This window comes from Colias eurytheme, chromosome 5 (genome assembly GCF_061535395.1).
Source record: "Colias eurytheme isolate Ceu_HAF_F1 chromosome 5, ilColEury1 Martin Lab GWU primary, whole genome shotgun sequence".
Lineage (NCBI taxonomy): Eukaryota > Metazoa > Arthropoda > Insecta > Lepidoptera > Pieridae > Colias > Colias eurytheme.
This window is the reverse complement of record NC_142984.1, coordinates 9,461,146-9,477,309: the sequence shown is the minus strand read 5'-3', so window position 1 is coordinate 9,477,309 and position 16,164 is coordinate 9,461,146. Positions and strand designations below refer to the sequence as shown.

The 16,164-nt window shown below is 35.5% G+C and overlaps 2 protein-coding genes across 5 annotated transcripts in view; both read right to left on the bottom strand.

Moving 5' to 3' along the window:
• The window catches only part of twin (CCR4-NOT transcription complex subunit 6-like twin), a 194,626-nt gene that overhangs the window by 3,515 nt on the left and 174,947 nt on the right, over positions 1-16,164 (bottom strand). For all 4 annotated transcript variants that reach the window (XM_090102065.1, XM_090102066.1, XM_090102067.1 and 1 more), the window contains 3 exons: positions 11,190-11,258; positions 3,796-3,953; positions 271-425 (listed from right to left, as the gene is read on the bottom strand). In XM_090102065.1, coding sequence (XP_089958191.1) covers positions 271-425; positions 3,796-3,953; positions 11,190-11,258 — 382 coding nt within the window. The remainder of the gene's footprint in view (positions 1-270; positions 426-3,795; positions 3,954-11,189; positions 11,259-16,164) is intronic.
• Positions 822-2,694, bottom strand: LOC149908599 (uncharacterized). Its single transcript, XM_090102320.1, has one exon. It carries the CDS (start codon positions 2,144-2,146, stop codon positions 1,346-1,348), a length of 801 nt encoding a protein of 266 aa, XP_089958446.1. The 5' UTR covers positions 2,147-2,694; the 3' UTR covers positions 822-1,345.

The window sequence follows — 16,164 nt, the reverse complement described above, 5'->3', positions numbered from 1 at the left end:
GAAGGTAATTTGAGCTTTAAGTCTATATGTGACAAGGGGCAATTTTACTTGAATGGTTGACCATTTTGCTTTTTAAAGCGATTCTGGAGTGAAAAGGGTATTTGAGCTTTAAGTCATATGCTTTAAGTCATATAAGGGGTAAATTTATGTGAATTGTTGGCCATCGCAAAGGTTTGAAACAATACAGATATACACTTCATCTGTCATTTTCTGTCCGAAAAATATACGTAAAGAAGCTAATAGTACTGACTACAACAGAGTTGTACATACTTGGCAGATCTAAAGAAGATGGCGCATCCGTCGACGTATTTTCTCTCCGATTCGGACATTGTTTTTGCGCGGGACTTGGGCGAGAAGATGCCGTCGTAGCCATCCTGCTTCAACTCTGGTAAGAAGAAGTTGTAGAACTGATCCGTTTCTACCTCCTGAAATTAATGATGAGAATTATTAATATACACGAATTATATACATTAGACTAAATTAAAAATATAACTGTTATGGATATAAAAACATCTAAATGTTAATAATGGATACCTTCAGACAACAAATTAAGGTAAAATCTATTTTTAATATTAACGTTACACTTTCTTTGTTGTGATCGATAAATAAGTATTAATCTATTAGGAACCACTACTAGTAATTGGTAAAAGGCCATCAAATTTATTTCCAAACTCTATTATTCAACGCTCAATAAAATGGAAACTATCGATGAATATTTTATAAAAAACTAAAAAATACGCGCTCCATCGGGCTCGACGCATACAACGTTCAAAGTAATTAAAATTTCATACAAGTTTCAACCCATTAAAATAAATAAATAAAAATAAATAAAGCTTTATTTGTTCCATAAGAATATACAATTTTAGTTACAGTTATAGTTTGAGTACATAGTAGAACAATTTAGACACTAATCTAGTTTATATAATTTAAATTAAGTACTCGTTAGGTTCTTATGGACCCCGTACGGGTAAAAGCCTCCCCCAAAGAATGCCACTTGTCCCTGTTTAACATTTTTTTTTTATTTTTATTTCTTTGTTGGGAAGTTTGTATAATTTTTTAAGATTTTTTTTTTATCGGATTTAATGTAATCTCTGTCTTCGATTATCTTTTCTCCTAGGCGACGAACCTCGCACAAACCTATTATATCATGGTTAATATTTTCTAGTGCTGCTTTGAGCTCTGTTAGTTTTTGATCAGAAGATAATGATCTTACATTATGGGTGCAAATATAAAAGGTAGTTTAAAAAAAAATTTCATTTTTATTTGGGGGGTTTTGGTCATACTCTCCCGCGGTGACCGGCCGTACTGGGAGAGTTGAGGTTGGGAGAGGGTCCAATATGGATTGCTATTCATTGTTCCGTTTAGGTGTCGTCATTTGGCGTTGTGCTGATCCTGTCTGGGCGACGGTTAATTTGGGCTTATGAATGATGTAATTTTTCATGTTTCCCTTATTCTTCTTAGGTGGTTGTTTGTTAGTTTGTTCAAGATTTTCGTTGGTAGGTTGACTAGTCTCCGGAGATTCTGATAGGATTCTTTTGCTCGGCTGTTTATATGGATGTTGTTGGTTATTTAATATAATAATTTTATCGTATTTTATAAAAGCGATATTGCCTGCATCTTTTTCTTTCTGTACTTGAGCTTGTAGTTCTTTACGTTTATTTAAAATTTCAATTGGGTAGTCTTCTTTTAAATAGTATGAGGTATTTTGTAAGTGATGTTTATTTTTTTGTATTTTTAGTTTTAATCCCAGTGTGTTGAATGTTATAACTATCGGTCTTACTTTCTCCCCCTTTTTTCCTAGTCTTCTCACAGCTTCGATGTTGTTAGTATCGCATGAGATTTTTATGTATGTATTTATTATGTTCACTACTATTATTTCAAGTTCTTCGTATGATTTTTCTTTCTCTTCTACGCCAAATAAGACTAAATTTTTGCGTCTTAACTGTCTTTCTAGGTTGCTTACTGTTTTTGATTGTTCTTCAATTTTTTTCTCCAAAATTTCATTTTTTATTTCCAAGTTGTTAAATTTTTCGTTGAGACTATTGATTATAGTGCATTTAATATCTTCCTTCATTTCTAACATGTCTTGTTTTTGTTGTTTTAAATCTTGCTGCATGTTAATTAACATATTTTTTATTTCCTCCATATCCTTTTTTATTTCAGCGCCCTCTATGAGATAAGGTGGGAACTTCTTATTTTATCTTCAATTGATCGGATCGAGCGGACTAAGTGGTGTCGCTACTTTCTGATAGATGGCGTAGTGCAATTCAACTAAGGAGTTCTAATGGGTTGTAATAGATGGTGCTGCTACTTTGATCGATGATTAATTATAATAATTATCGTCAATCGTCATATTATATTGTTTACTTTTGAGGTTATAATTTCAAATGTTTTTGTTTACGTACTGTTATGGTGTTTTCAAGTTCCTTCTAATCGTACACACACTCCACTAGTTATTTGCACTCTAATAATGATGGATTCTATGTATCCAACGGATTCCGAGTGAGTATTGACTTACGGGTATTGATAAGTCGTTTTTTATAAATTGTATTGTTTGCGCACTTTGTTATTTATATTGATTCGAAGCAGTTTATACAGTAGTTACGATTTTAGATAGTTTCACTTAGTTTAGATCACTTAAGCAATTATAAAATTTTATTTATTGACGAGTACAGTATTGACAGTTGGACAGACGCGCCCTCAGCTTCAACCCATTACCCACTCCCAAATGTTCCAAACGAAATTTCCGAGCTCGATTATCCTGCGTAATATTAAGAGGGCCGTGCACAAAGGTGGGGCTGAACACGGCCCTGACATTGACGTATTATATAATGGCAAACAATTGCTGGCGCAACGACCTTTACACAATGTTGTGCGACGGAAGAAAATCACTATACGTGAATACTGATCGGCTCACAATACTTGCGTATAGAATTAGATGCCACTTTGTTGATGGGACAAACACTAATAGATAACGGAACGCAAATAAGCCTTTTGGAATTCATAGCGTGCACGCATATACAGCCTATTGTGGTGGTATATTCATAGAAGATAGTTTTCGCTTTATAATATTCGATAGCTTTGGCTGAACTATAATAATACAGCTATAAAAAAAACTCATCAGAACTCATGGGTGGCCATGGCAAATACGAGTAGATTGCTTTGCTTTTCACGGGTAATAACCGTCAACAAACAACTTTCTAGCAAAAAATGGCTATACGGATCTGTTTCTTGTGAACGCTTTGAACGGTATAGAATTTTGATTTTTGTGTGAAATTATTGTTCTAAATATGATAACAATACTATTTGACAAAAAAGGCGTAAAACGAGATCGTTTGGAATGCACGGAATAACTTTATTTTTATGAGTTATCTATTGCTGCCTTTATGTTATATGTAATTGGGTTCAAAATACTATGACTATTCAGATTTATAATACCACTAGATTTCCGACCGCGGCTTCGCCCGCGTTTGCAAAGGAAAACCCGCATAGTTCCCGTTCCCGTGGGATTTCCGGGATAAAAACTATCCTATATGTTAATCCAAGTTACCCTCTATATGTGTGCTAAATTTCATTGTAATCGGTTCGGTAGTTTTTACGTGAAAGAGTAACAAACATCCATACATCCATACATCCATACATCCTTACAAACTTTCGCCTTTATAATATTTATTAGATTACATTTAGTACCTATCCAAAGATCTATAAAAAGATAACTCTTAATATCCCCCTTCAAACTGAAGTACGTTCTTTACGTAACGTTTTATAGAGAAAAGCCCATCAATGAACACTTGCCTGTAAGCTGATGATATCCGCCGAATAGTGCCTAATCTCGTCGAGGATCCCCTTTTTCCTGTAGTCCCACTCGAGCGCCCAGCTCGGGCAGTAGCCGTACATCTGTCGCGTCGCGTACTTGTCGCACAGCACGTTGTAGCACATCACCGTGAATATACCTGAAATATATGATTTAGAATATTAATTAGGGGTCTTTAGTTACTACATAGAAGATTAGTATATTGATTGCATTATCGGACACATTGTGACTTGGATAAACATTACACAATCATCATCGATCATGCGATTCATGTCTTTACTATACGTTAGTACTTAGTTGTAAAAATATTAAGTTCGTTGAAGCCACCTTTTTATGAACCTTGATTAAGATATGTTCAATTTTAAAAACTTAATTTCAAGCCAATTGATTTAAACAGTACATCATCATGAAGCTTTAACTTTGTTTGCATTAACTTCTCTCTCACACTCACATTTAATCAATAAAATAAACACAAATTCCTACCATATTAATAAACCGCTCAAGTCCGCAGACATGACAGTCGTGACACGTGATAATCTCTTACATAATAAACGCTTCACATTATACAATTTCCATGCAAATTAATAGGAAATGAGGTATTCGTCAAACGGCCTCAAGTAGTAGCCCTCTGGCGGGTCGTGCGACGTGTATTACAATGCTGACGAGGGGATGATTAGCTAAACGGTAACGGGTGCAAAACGGGAGAGTTTGCGAAATTGCCCATTATGGTAACAGCAAATGGAGTCATCACGGAGCCTGCCTGTTAGGCATTACAACGGACTGAGAATGCATTCAAATTGTATGTAGGCGGACTAACACGTCTGCCTTATCTTCGAGTGTGATAATATAACGTTTTAATGTATTGAATTTTATTACTTTGTTGGCGATATTATAACCTCTTCGTTGTTCTTTTTGTTTGGAAGTGTAGGATTGTCATCCTTAAGGAATAAAATTCTTAGTTTATCCTGTGTTACAATATCGATAACAAATACAAAGTTTCTTATAAAATATAGTTATCTGCTATAGACCTGCCACAATTCGCTGAAATGCATATTTGTTTCCAAAGTCATAAATATCAGGAATGTGATGAAAACGCTACTTAAAATGTGGGATTTATGCACACGTCGCAAGGCTGTCAATTTAACGTGTCTCCATCGAGAGCACAGCCACGACTGTGCTCTCTCACGATCCGTCCGATTCAGATTTACGCTTTAGCGCTCGCATCCATCTCATTATTGGAGCCAAATAACTCGGATAATCTCGATTCTCACGTCGACACTGCCTTGTCCAAATGTCAACATCGTGGAAGACCAGTCAATGTAATTATCACGACTGCATCTTAAGGGAATCATAAAGCTGTTGTAGTCATATGGAATGAGAAGAAAGTATATATTAACAAACAGCTTATTAAAATTGGTAATATTACGTGGTAGTGTACAGTTTCACTCCATTAGATACCTAAATAATATGAAGTAAAATGTTTTTATCGCCGATTGAATAGATAAAAAAATAACAGTAGCCAGTAGGTACTATAAGTCATACAATTCCCAGAAACCAAAAAACTTGATCTTGACACGGCGAAGGACGTTTGCGAGCGTGCGTTCTGCGGAGCACAATCAAATGAGAATCGCCAAAAGCGCCCACGCCCATGCTAATCAGCATCGGGCGAGCTTCACCTGGCGACACGGCTGCGATCAATACGACCACAGCACGTGCTTCGACCGCGGCCATTGTATGCCCGATGCGTCCGCACAAGACGCGGCGCACATGTCAAGCGGCGCTGAACAATACCCGCATCAGTAATCGCCCGTACATAAGGAACCACGGGGCGAAACGAAAGCTCAGCACCGACACAATAATAAATGGTAATGTCGAACATGTGGACGCGTGTCTTCATTTCAAATAAATCGTCGATGATGAAATTGTACGTGCCCGATCGACAAACAATGGTTAAGGTGACACTGAATCACGAAAACACGTAATGCAATGTTCGCTGACAAAAACGATACTCCTACGAGACTTGTACGAATCGAATTCGAATTGTCCGAAGATATATTCCGCGAATTGCGCTCAAACCGTTATTAGCATGATGTTGTGGTAATTACGCCGATATCAATATAATTCGTGACCGTTTCTGAATAGTTTTTTTATAGAACGGCCGCGTCTCATTAAAATTGATATAGGCCTACGTCCACTATTTGAATTGGCATTATAAAGAAGTCCTTAGACCAAGTTAGGTCATAGATCGCAGTGTTTCCCTATGAATAGGTGCTAACAAGACGTTAGTTGGTAAAAAAGAGAAACGTTAAGCTTCTTATAGCGCATTCCTACTTGCATATTTATTTACAAGTGATTCTCTCTAGATATATCAAACGGTTTTAAAGCAATTTTATCAGGCGGTTTGTAAATATGTATAAAAAATATAACTGATTTTTACAAAGCTGGAGTTGGACGTCACGTTTTTATACCTTAAAATGAATTAAAATTACTAAATATATACGCTTCTGTAAACGCAAAATTGAAATAAAATACAGTCCTTTAATAATGCCATAACATTAAAATTATAAATATGTTAACATTATCTCAAATATTTGTAATATTTTTAGTCACTTGAAAAACAAAATAAACAAAACATACAAAAGCTAATTGAGTGCAAAAACAATCACAATACATAATTGTATTTAAGTACCAATAATATTGAATTGTGATAATTAAACACAAATAAAAGGTGTAGCTGAGCGTTTTGTTTTTATTAATTATTATAAATTGGTAAAATAATAAGAATTGGTAAAGGCAACAGCACCATTCATAATTCGTTATCATCGTTTATATTCGGTCAACAGAATAAAATGACAATGATACACGAAGGACATTTAAAAGACACGTAGGTATAAGTTAAAACAATTGGAATACGAGAATGAATTATGAGCTGCTGTAATTTGCATAATGGCAGCTGTAATTTCAGGCAGGCCATTATGTCGGCCAGCCAACATGCGGCAAAAGTTGTATGGGACCTAACATATGTTTTCTAGGAGAAAATAACTTATTTATGCGCTGCTTCCAGTACGGAACTTGGAGGCCTCTAATTATGCAGTTCATATCGATTCTAGAAATGTTGCGAGTTTTTCATATTGCGACCATTATTGTTGACCCATATTGTAAATACGGAAAACTACTTCCTCGATTTAAAAAGTGCACAACATTTTTCTTCAGACGAAGAATAAAGAGTATACATAAAACTATCGACATATAAGACTACTAGCGGTCCGCCTCGCCTTCGCCCGTGGTACCTACATGTTTAAACTATCCTATCTCTCAAGTTGGATCGAACTGCACATGGTGTGCGAATTTTATTATAATCGGTTAAGAGGTTTAGGAGTCCATTGAGGACAAACATTGAGACACGAGATTTATATAGTATACTAGCGGTCCGCCCCGGCTTCGCCCGTGGTACATATTTACGTTTTCTCTACATAAAAACCATCCTCGTACTTCAAGGAATATAATAAAAAAAGAATTATCGAAATCGGTTCAGCCGTTCTCGAGTTATGCGCTTACCAACACATTTTGCGATTCATTTTTATATATAAGATTAAGATTTTTAAGTTGGACATCTTAACATTAGAGGGTAAAGGAGCAAATACTTCACGTAATAAAAAGCTATCAAGCTATGATCTCCATTCATTGTATCATCTGCAACAAGCCTCTCGCATCGATCTTAAATCTTAATGGATTTGAAGGATAGAAAGGGAAACGTAATGAGGTATAAATGGAGTCCCTTCACTCTTACGATAAAGATTTAAAATGCCTAAAAATATACCTAAAATGCTTCAATAGTTTTTCAGTGAAGTGAGGTACATTACGATCGTGACCCAATTAGTATAAAACAACTTAGAAATAACGCAGTAACACACAATGCGGCCGATGCAAACAAAAAGTGTACACACATCACAAGTGGGAAAATATATTCAAATCCCACGTCTAAACGAATGAGTCATCATAAATCTAATATAACGCTAGCCGTGGGTAACAGCTGCATTATTAAACACAACAAATGACACACAAGCAGTCGAGTCGAAACGAGAGCGTGTATGAAGCTCATCTGAATATAATAGCCGAGAGACAAGCTAGCGTTATCATTGTCATCCACCACCTATAATCATGTATTCAGATTGTGACAAACTATTTTATTTGTGTTCGCTGTCGTGGAGAAATTATATGAGATGGTCCAAGGAAATCAACAAAGCAATATTTTATATCCATATCTTCATTTTATCAAACAGTTAAATCAAATTCAAACAATGACCATTTTGAATGTTACCATTTACCGGAATGAAAAAAGCTATTAATTATGTGGTTAAGTAGAAGTATTTGATCATGCAAAAAATACGTATTTGATACAAACAACATGAATATACCTACTTGAGGACCCTTTAATTCAAATCATCTTGAAGGTATCCGTCATGAACAATTACATATTAACATCGTTACCAGATGAGTCGCAATATCTGATGATCTAACCACATCTTTTTATATTTTTGTTTATTTGGATTGAATTACACTTGGATATAAAAACAATTCAATTAATAGAGGAAAATGATTAAGATGGCATGAATGCATCAATACAACAATACAATTTGATAGACTTTATGAAACGAAATACGTTCCAGAAAAATCGATACTCCCGTATTGGATATATCATGTGGAATAAGCGAAACTCGAATCGATTTGAGCGTTGGACTTTTATTTATGCATACCGATACAAATACACATCTTTCAAGGTATACGAGCCCAACTTGTCTCGCATTCAGATGTTTCTGACAAATCCGTTTACGATCAAGACGAATAAAATATTTTTACTCCGATAAAAGACGGTTCGCTATATTTGAATGTTAATACGGGTAAGTTTTTGAAAGGGCCAAAATCAATTCATGGAAACAAATGTTTCGGAGAAAAATTATTAGTAAAAGTAACAAGATTAAATTCAAATATTTGTGAGATCATAATATTACCTAGCAGGAAATGTCATTAAATACAGAAAAAAATAATAAAATAAAAAGAAACTCTAATCAACAACAAGGCTGTTCGACTAAGGGCCGATTTTTCAATTCTTGGATAAAACTTATCCGTCCAATAAAGTATTACACGATAATATTAAAATGTCACGTAAACTGTCAAATACGGGCAATTAGAATACGTTTTTAAAATGTTAGTTTTATACATTATTCGACGAATAAGTTTTATCAAAGCTTTGAAAAATCGGCCCTAAAAATTCCAACTGACAATATTATTTACATACAATATAAATTCAATAAAAATGAACAGATTCACCTTGGAGATAAATTTTTGTTATCGGAGCCAACAATCAAAAATTTCGACGCAACGAGCGTGACGCTAGAGTTACGTATGAGTTTGCCGTGACAATATTGATTTTCTTGGATACCAAAACTATTAAACGTCGCCAACTACCATTTAATGATGATTTTGTTAATTTGCGTACACGTTACGAATCGGTGTGAATTACAGAGACAAACTATCGCCAAGTGATGATGTGTTAAATTTAAAATATTTTTCGCTAATATAGACGAGGTGGAAATAACAATGAAGTAACATACAGACAGGCATAAATCTCTATAATAGATTATCACTTTCGTATTGTTACGGTCCAAGAGCGGTCACGATAGAGATCAAAATCTGTGTCACATAGAAGAAGCAGCATAACTAACTATAGGCTGTATGTGATTATTAGACACAAGGTATACTTTATTTCTAAAATCCGGTTATCTTTCTAAAATAGTGTATCTAATAAGAAACACGTGCGATTTTCCAGCTGCACCACCAACAAATAGCTATAAAATCGCTTCACCTATACTATCCCCAGGCGAAACTTTAAACGCAGTGTCCTCCGATAAACGCATCGCCTGCTTTGTATGCTCCAACCTTGGATCGATTAAATTTAATGGCGCTTTTGTGTTGTAACGCGTCTTATCCACACTAATATGTAATACGTCAGCGTGAGCGCGTCATATGTGAGCGTGGCGATATGAAATTATCAAAGCTTATGAATACAGTATACCGAATATACTTTAGCTACACTTTCAGTCAGCGAAGGTAAGCTAAATATTCGAAAAAGTATGGAACTAATATTAAAATACGTTATTATCTAACATTCAGAGAAGTTGTCGTCAAAAGTAAGTAACGTAGGCACTAAACCAAATATTATTGTATTGTTATCGATCCTTGATAAGTGTGTATAGTTTGAATTAAAGCTGTCCGTTCAAAATCGATTCTAAAGTTGTCGGTTACATACAAGTGAAGCTAATAAAAGCGTCTTAAAAATAGTAAAAATCCAAGCTCCGTTATATCCCGACAGAACAAGGCTAATAAAAACTGAAGAACATTAAGACGAAGCATCGTAGGTGAATCCAAAAACTGAAATATCCAGACACCGAAGGCTAATTAAAACTAAAGAACATTAGAAAGAGGTCTCCTCGACGCCGGGTTCACGGATGCGCGAGGCCGCTGCCAATGCCTCGCATTGTGCATTGTTCACTCGGAGGGCGCTTCCTACACGCCTGTGTCAATTGACCGCGAGACACAATGACCGTAGTGGCTAAATATTTGCCGACCACGTCGGATATTGTAATAACCTATAGATGGACTGCACAATGGAGATGTAACCTCGCTTCTTTCAGCTAAAAGGAAGTGGATAAAGGTGTACAAATATTTATTTGTGCTCGATAGCGGTCTGAATAAAAACAGGAAAAAGATATGGTCGAAATAAATATTTATGTCTTAAGACCTAAAGTTCAAAATTGATGTATGTGGATGATTTTACATGTGAGAGTAGTTTTTCATCGTCACAAATTAGGATACATCCACATTACCTTAGTTATCCATTCAAAGTAATAAGACATCACCATAATACATATGAAGGTTATGTTATTTAATTATATTTAATATCGATTTGTAATCCTCATTATTTAGTTTGAATTCTTTGAACCCAATCTGAACTCAAATCCCTTTTGGCAGCTTGTGCCACTCCCACGTTTTCTTTAACCAAAAAACTAAAGATTCTTGACATTGAATATAATTTGGAAGAAGCTTAACAAATACATAAAACATCAATAAATAACACCATGACATTCCATAATCTTTAAAATTTAATGAATGCAACAGTTTTAATAGAAATGTATTAAAAATGCGGTGATCTCATCGCTTCAATGTTAATACCTTATAAGATCGACGAGTGATTATAAATTAAAAATGAAAAGTCACCAAGTGCTTGATATAAAGGTAAAGGCAATGGCACACATATCGAAGGATGACCACAAAGTGATGTATGCATATTGTAATTGTAATAATGTGTACTTACAAGTGGGACGACTCCTATTTGGTCTCGTCAAGGGTATCCAAGGCCTCTGTGGTGGTAGAGTGGCAGTAACTGAAACAAGGAAAAATAATTTATTAAATTTATTGCACAAAAAAAGCATACAGAACACAAAATGCAAACAATTCGAAGATAGTACGAATTTGTACGCTTCGATTATTTTCTTTTAATCAGTTTTTCTTCGACTCGGACAATAGTAGTATTCAAAGAAATCGTGTTTCATAATTCTACGGTTGTTTCTTTTAGAAATCAATCAAACATCTGGCACAGATGAATATTTTAGATTCCGTTCGAAAAAATTCATTTGCGAATCCGTCGACAATCGAAGATTATTATTTGAAATTATCAACGAATCGTTTGTCACGCTTGTGGAACTAGTTTCCAATCAGCGGATCCCGCAAATATTGGGAAACTACATTTCAGCGTGGGCTGCAAAAACTTAGCTCGATTTAACTGCTCCTCTCGACTTCGATATTCCATTGAAGCCGATAGTTGAACGAGTCAATAAAAAGCAGTGTCATAGTATTGTTCTCTACGGCATTATGAACTATCGTGAAATCAAGCGAGAAATCATAATACGTCCGGGTTCCTATACAAAGCAGTTTCTCTTAACAGCGCTGTAAGTGTCATTATCGGAAATAGGAAAAAAATTCTAATATTGAAATAGGATTTAATGCGATTTTATAAATAGGTACTTTGAAGAGAGTTTATAAATAGAGTTTACACCAACTCTGATTTCTGAATGAAATGAATGAAAATTATAAAGTTCTATAAAGCGGTTAGTATTCAAATACGATAAATTAATATTGCGGTCGAGGCGAAGCTAATTAAAGCTATCATATAAGCTTATAATATTATTTAACATAATAATATTTTCAAAGCACACATCAAGTACGCCGCAATCAAGCCTAATCATTATAGGCCGGGAGATACTGACACAAAATTTCGAGTCATTTGTAACAAGGATGGCGGTTCTACAGGGGTCTTAGTACGCAATGACAAAAAGAAAAATGATGGTGTGAACGCTGGTACCGGTGTCTTAGTCGCGTGGGCGTTTGTCGAACTCGTCGGAAAAATAGCGAAAGTCAAACGATTTGTAACACAAAAATTTTAGAATTTACCGATAGCCCATAAAAAAGTAGTAGGCGGTAGTGTCATGCCATACTTTTCCGGTGTGACTTACAGCCCGCCATACCGACGCGAATGTGTTGATTTAAATAAAACAATCATTCAACCATTTGTACCAGGCTAACTTTTGCACAGGTAACTATCGTCGTGCAACCATTTACGAAAATCGCCATGCCATACTTTTCGGACGATTCCAAATGGTCGCCATACCGCCGAAAATCTGCAAAAAATTTTTATTTCGCCAAACTTTTTGTACCAGTATTGCATTTGGATTTTTGGAGAGTATTTGATAAAATGTGACCATTATTATATTTGCCATACTTCTAGTAGGGGGAAAAAGTGCTGTTATACTTGAAAACTTAATTTATTATTAATTTATATAAGTGAGGATTTCCAACACTTAGATCTTTGAAATTTTGTATTTATATTTGTTGATCCTCAAACTTACAGGAAAAATAAGTGCCATACTGTTACAAATCGTTTGACTTTCGCTATTTTCCGACGAGTTCGACTAACGCCCACGCGACTAAGCCGCCGGTACCAGCGTTCACGCCATCGTTTTTCTTTTTGTCATTGCGTACTAAGACCCCTGTAGAACCGCCATCCTGTTACAAATGACTCGAAATTTTGTGTCAGTATCTCCCGGTCTATTAGGAAATCTACGCAAAATCATTTATCAAACAAGCGACTGAGGAACGCAACTCATTGAAAGACAACATACAATGACGACAGAAAAACAAAGCTCCCAAAATGAAGTCATTAATAACATCGAAACTGTCAATGTGACCGTGAAATCGAGACAAGTGGTACAAAAAAAACAAACAGACCACTTCAAATACTCCGGTACAGTCGGAGTGACAGGCCCCGTCGGCGGTCACTTGCAATTACGATATTCTGCGCTTGATGAAACGTAACCAATAATAATAATAATATGAGTATAATATTTCGGTCATAGACGTTCACTGGCTTCCAACGACCGCCTAATTTATCGGAATCGCTCCAACGAAACCTGATAAGCATCTCTAATCATGGATTGCTTTGATTGAATTCAGCTTAATTATTTTCTTATTGTATCATTCTTCGTGACGCAATTTTGGGGATTGAATATAAAATGGAATCGTTTAAAAAAACTGTTACAATAAAATGACTCGTATCCAAATTTGAATACGACCTGCGATAACCAAAACGCATAATGAAAAAGAAGCAATTGCAGCGATGATTTAGTAGATTAGGAACAAAAAAACCAGTAGAGGTTATATTTTCGTTTTGGCAGACGTTAAGATGTCATTGCAAGGACGAGATAGCGGCAATCCATTTGGTACAGCTGTGCCGTTTCCCACAAGTAAAGTGCCTTTAAGTTGGAAAGGGAAAATATTTGAAAATACTGTGGGAAACTCTCTTTAATATCGCTCAGAACTGTCAATTGGTTATTTGGCTTATACATTTCGTTCCGCAAAATTTTCCATGAAAATTAAATGATACCAGTCATAATAAATTAAGTACCTATGTATTGTTATAACAATGATGGCTTTAATCGAAAATATCTGGCTTTTAGTTCTCTGTTTATTTATATCAACAAAGACGCTCTTGCATTCTCTGCATGGCCAGTTACATTTGATAACTCTTTAAATTATTTTAGATATTTGGCATAATACATACGAAACAATACCCAACGCACAATTAATTATCAAACAAACAATTAAACGAAGACCATTATTTCTGTACCCACTGTCTACAACATGTTCCACGAAATTTCTCCAATAAATTTCCACATACAAGAACAACGCACTCTAAACGCAGATGCATCGACATTACACTTTGTAATTAGAGCCGCGGGTCGCGAGCACTAAATCACGAGATACACACAATACTATGGGTGTGTTATTGAATATTAAGTGCATAAGCGCTGCGTCTGATGAGCGTCCTTTGGCTGTTATGTTCGGCATACAAAATGTGTACGGGCCGCGTGCCGAGCGTCTAAACACGGATAAATAGCGAAGTTCAATAACATCTTTATTCGATACCCATGTGACATGATAGAGGATGTCGCTTTGAGGTATTTTTCGTGATAAATTGCGGTCAAAGTGATCGTGACTTCGTTAGATAGTGGGTTGTAAACATGCCAAGTTTAATTTGACGATAACTTAGAATAAATGCACGCGTGCGTTGATTGTTCGTCACAAATTTCTGCGCGAATCTTTAAAGTAAATTGTTTCATACACGGTACTCTAGATTTAAGCAAAACATAAACAAGCCATCATTTATGAGAAAAGTAAAAACAACAAAACATAAAGAAACCTCACAAGCCCACGACTAGTGAAAGCATAAAAAACCACATCTATGAATAGCCCATCACTAACACGTTTCCATCACTATCATAGTTTTGCGAATTTGCCAAACAGCCAAACAAGATGTCACACGGGTGAAAGCCGGGTGAGCAGGCCGTGGTGATAAGCATCGGCACGCTCTTCACATTGTTCCTACGATACAAGATAATGCTTTCACCAGCTGCTGCGAGCTACCGTGAGAATGCTGCGATGTCAACACTCAGTCAACATTTGTTTTAGCAGTTTCTCTTGCGCCAAGGTTTGCGCAAACCAGATTTTCACTCGCGACAAAGCTCTTCATTAAGGTGAAACCGGTGGGCCTTTGTTTGGGCACAGTAAAGATGTATCATTTTAGAATCATATTGTACTATACGGGCCACGGAGTCAAATAAACACGCCCGCATTTGAATGCTTAGATTACATGTTATATTAACAGTGGCTTTGTGCTAAAATACAGGGTTTACAAGAATAAAATGATTCATCCTATCTACAATGTAAAAAGCGTTAGCTTTTGTAACAATACAATTACTTACTTATTAGATCGGGAAACAAAGTGACACATTTCTTCACACGCGACACTACAAAAACGATCTGTTTATTGGTTTTGCGCAATTTTCACAAGACTATTGTTAATTTAGAAACAAAAAAAAATACTTATCTTTTAAGCACATGATGCAACATGGCTTCTAAATTCTTCATGTATTAAAAATAATAAATCTTATGTAGCATTTATCATATATACATATAATCGTTATCGTCTAAATCACCATAAACCAATAAATTAGCGTTCCTTTTTTTTACCTCAGCAGATTATAATAAGGTAGATAATATCTTCTAGTGCTCTTGATTTAATATTGTCTACGAATGCAGAAAACCAGCAAACCACGGGTTCCACTAATTCAGCCCTGACACAACATTAACAGAGCGATCCAATCAATTCGACCTACTGCTCGATACAGTTGCGTTATCTTACCTATACATTAGTATCGCCTTCATGAAAATTGATTACCTTGTAATGTTAGTAATATTTATGCTATTAGTATTAATACAACTATTAGTGAGACACATGAAATTAAGTTAATCAAGTTTCAGAAGACATCAATGAACAAAAAATGTATTGCACTATAATATATTTGGATTATGTTATAAAGGTTATGGACAATGGTATATACGGTATATACGATGGTATAGGTATAAGTAGATAGATCACCTATACATTTTCATCCAGTGATAAACTATAGACAAGTTTTTCCTTGTGTTCTCATTAAAAATATTTTCCAATGCATTTTTTAAACCGTCAATACATACACCAACATTTTACGCATACATCACCACACACGCTAACCTAATCAAACAACTTAACATACACACGCAATTAAGCATTGCTATTGATAACGAAACCCATGCTATAGCTCATAGCTAATCAATTCCACGCTATTCGCTATCCATTGAGTGGACCAGACGTCGGGGAGCCGCGGCCGATCGGAAACCGGTACCGCATCTTA

Bases quoted from the DNA above. Each gene is read 5' to 3' on its own strand.
- LOC149908599 (XM_090102320.1), bottom strand. From the start codon at position 2,146: ATGGAGGAAATAAAAAATATGTTAATTAACATGCAGCAAGATTTAAAA.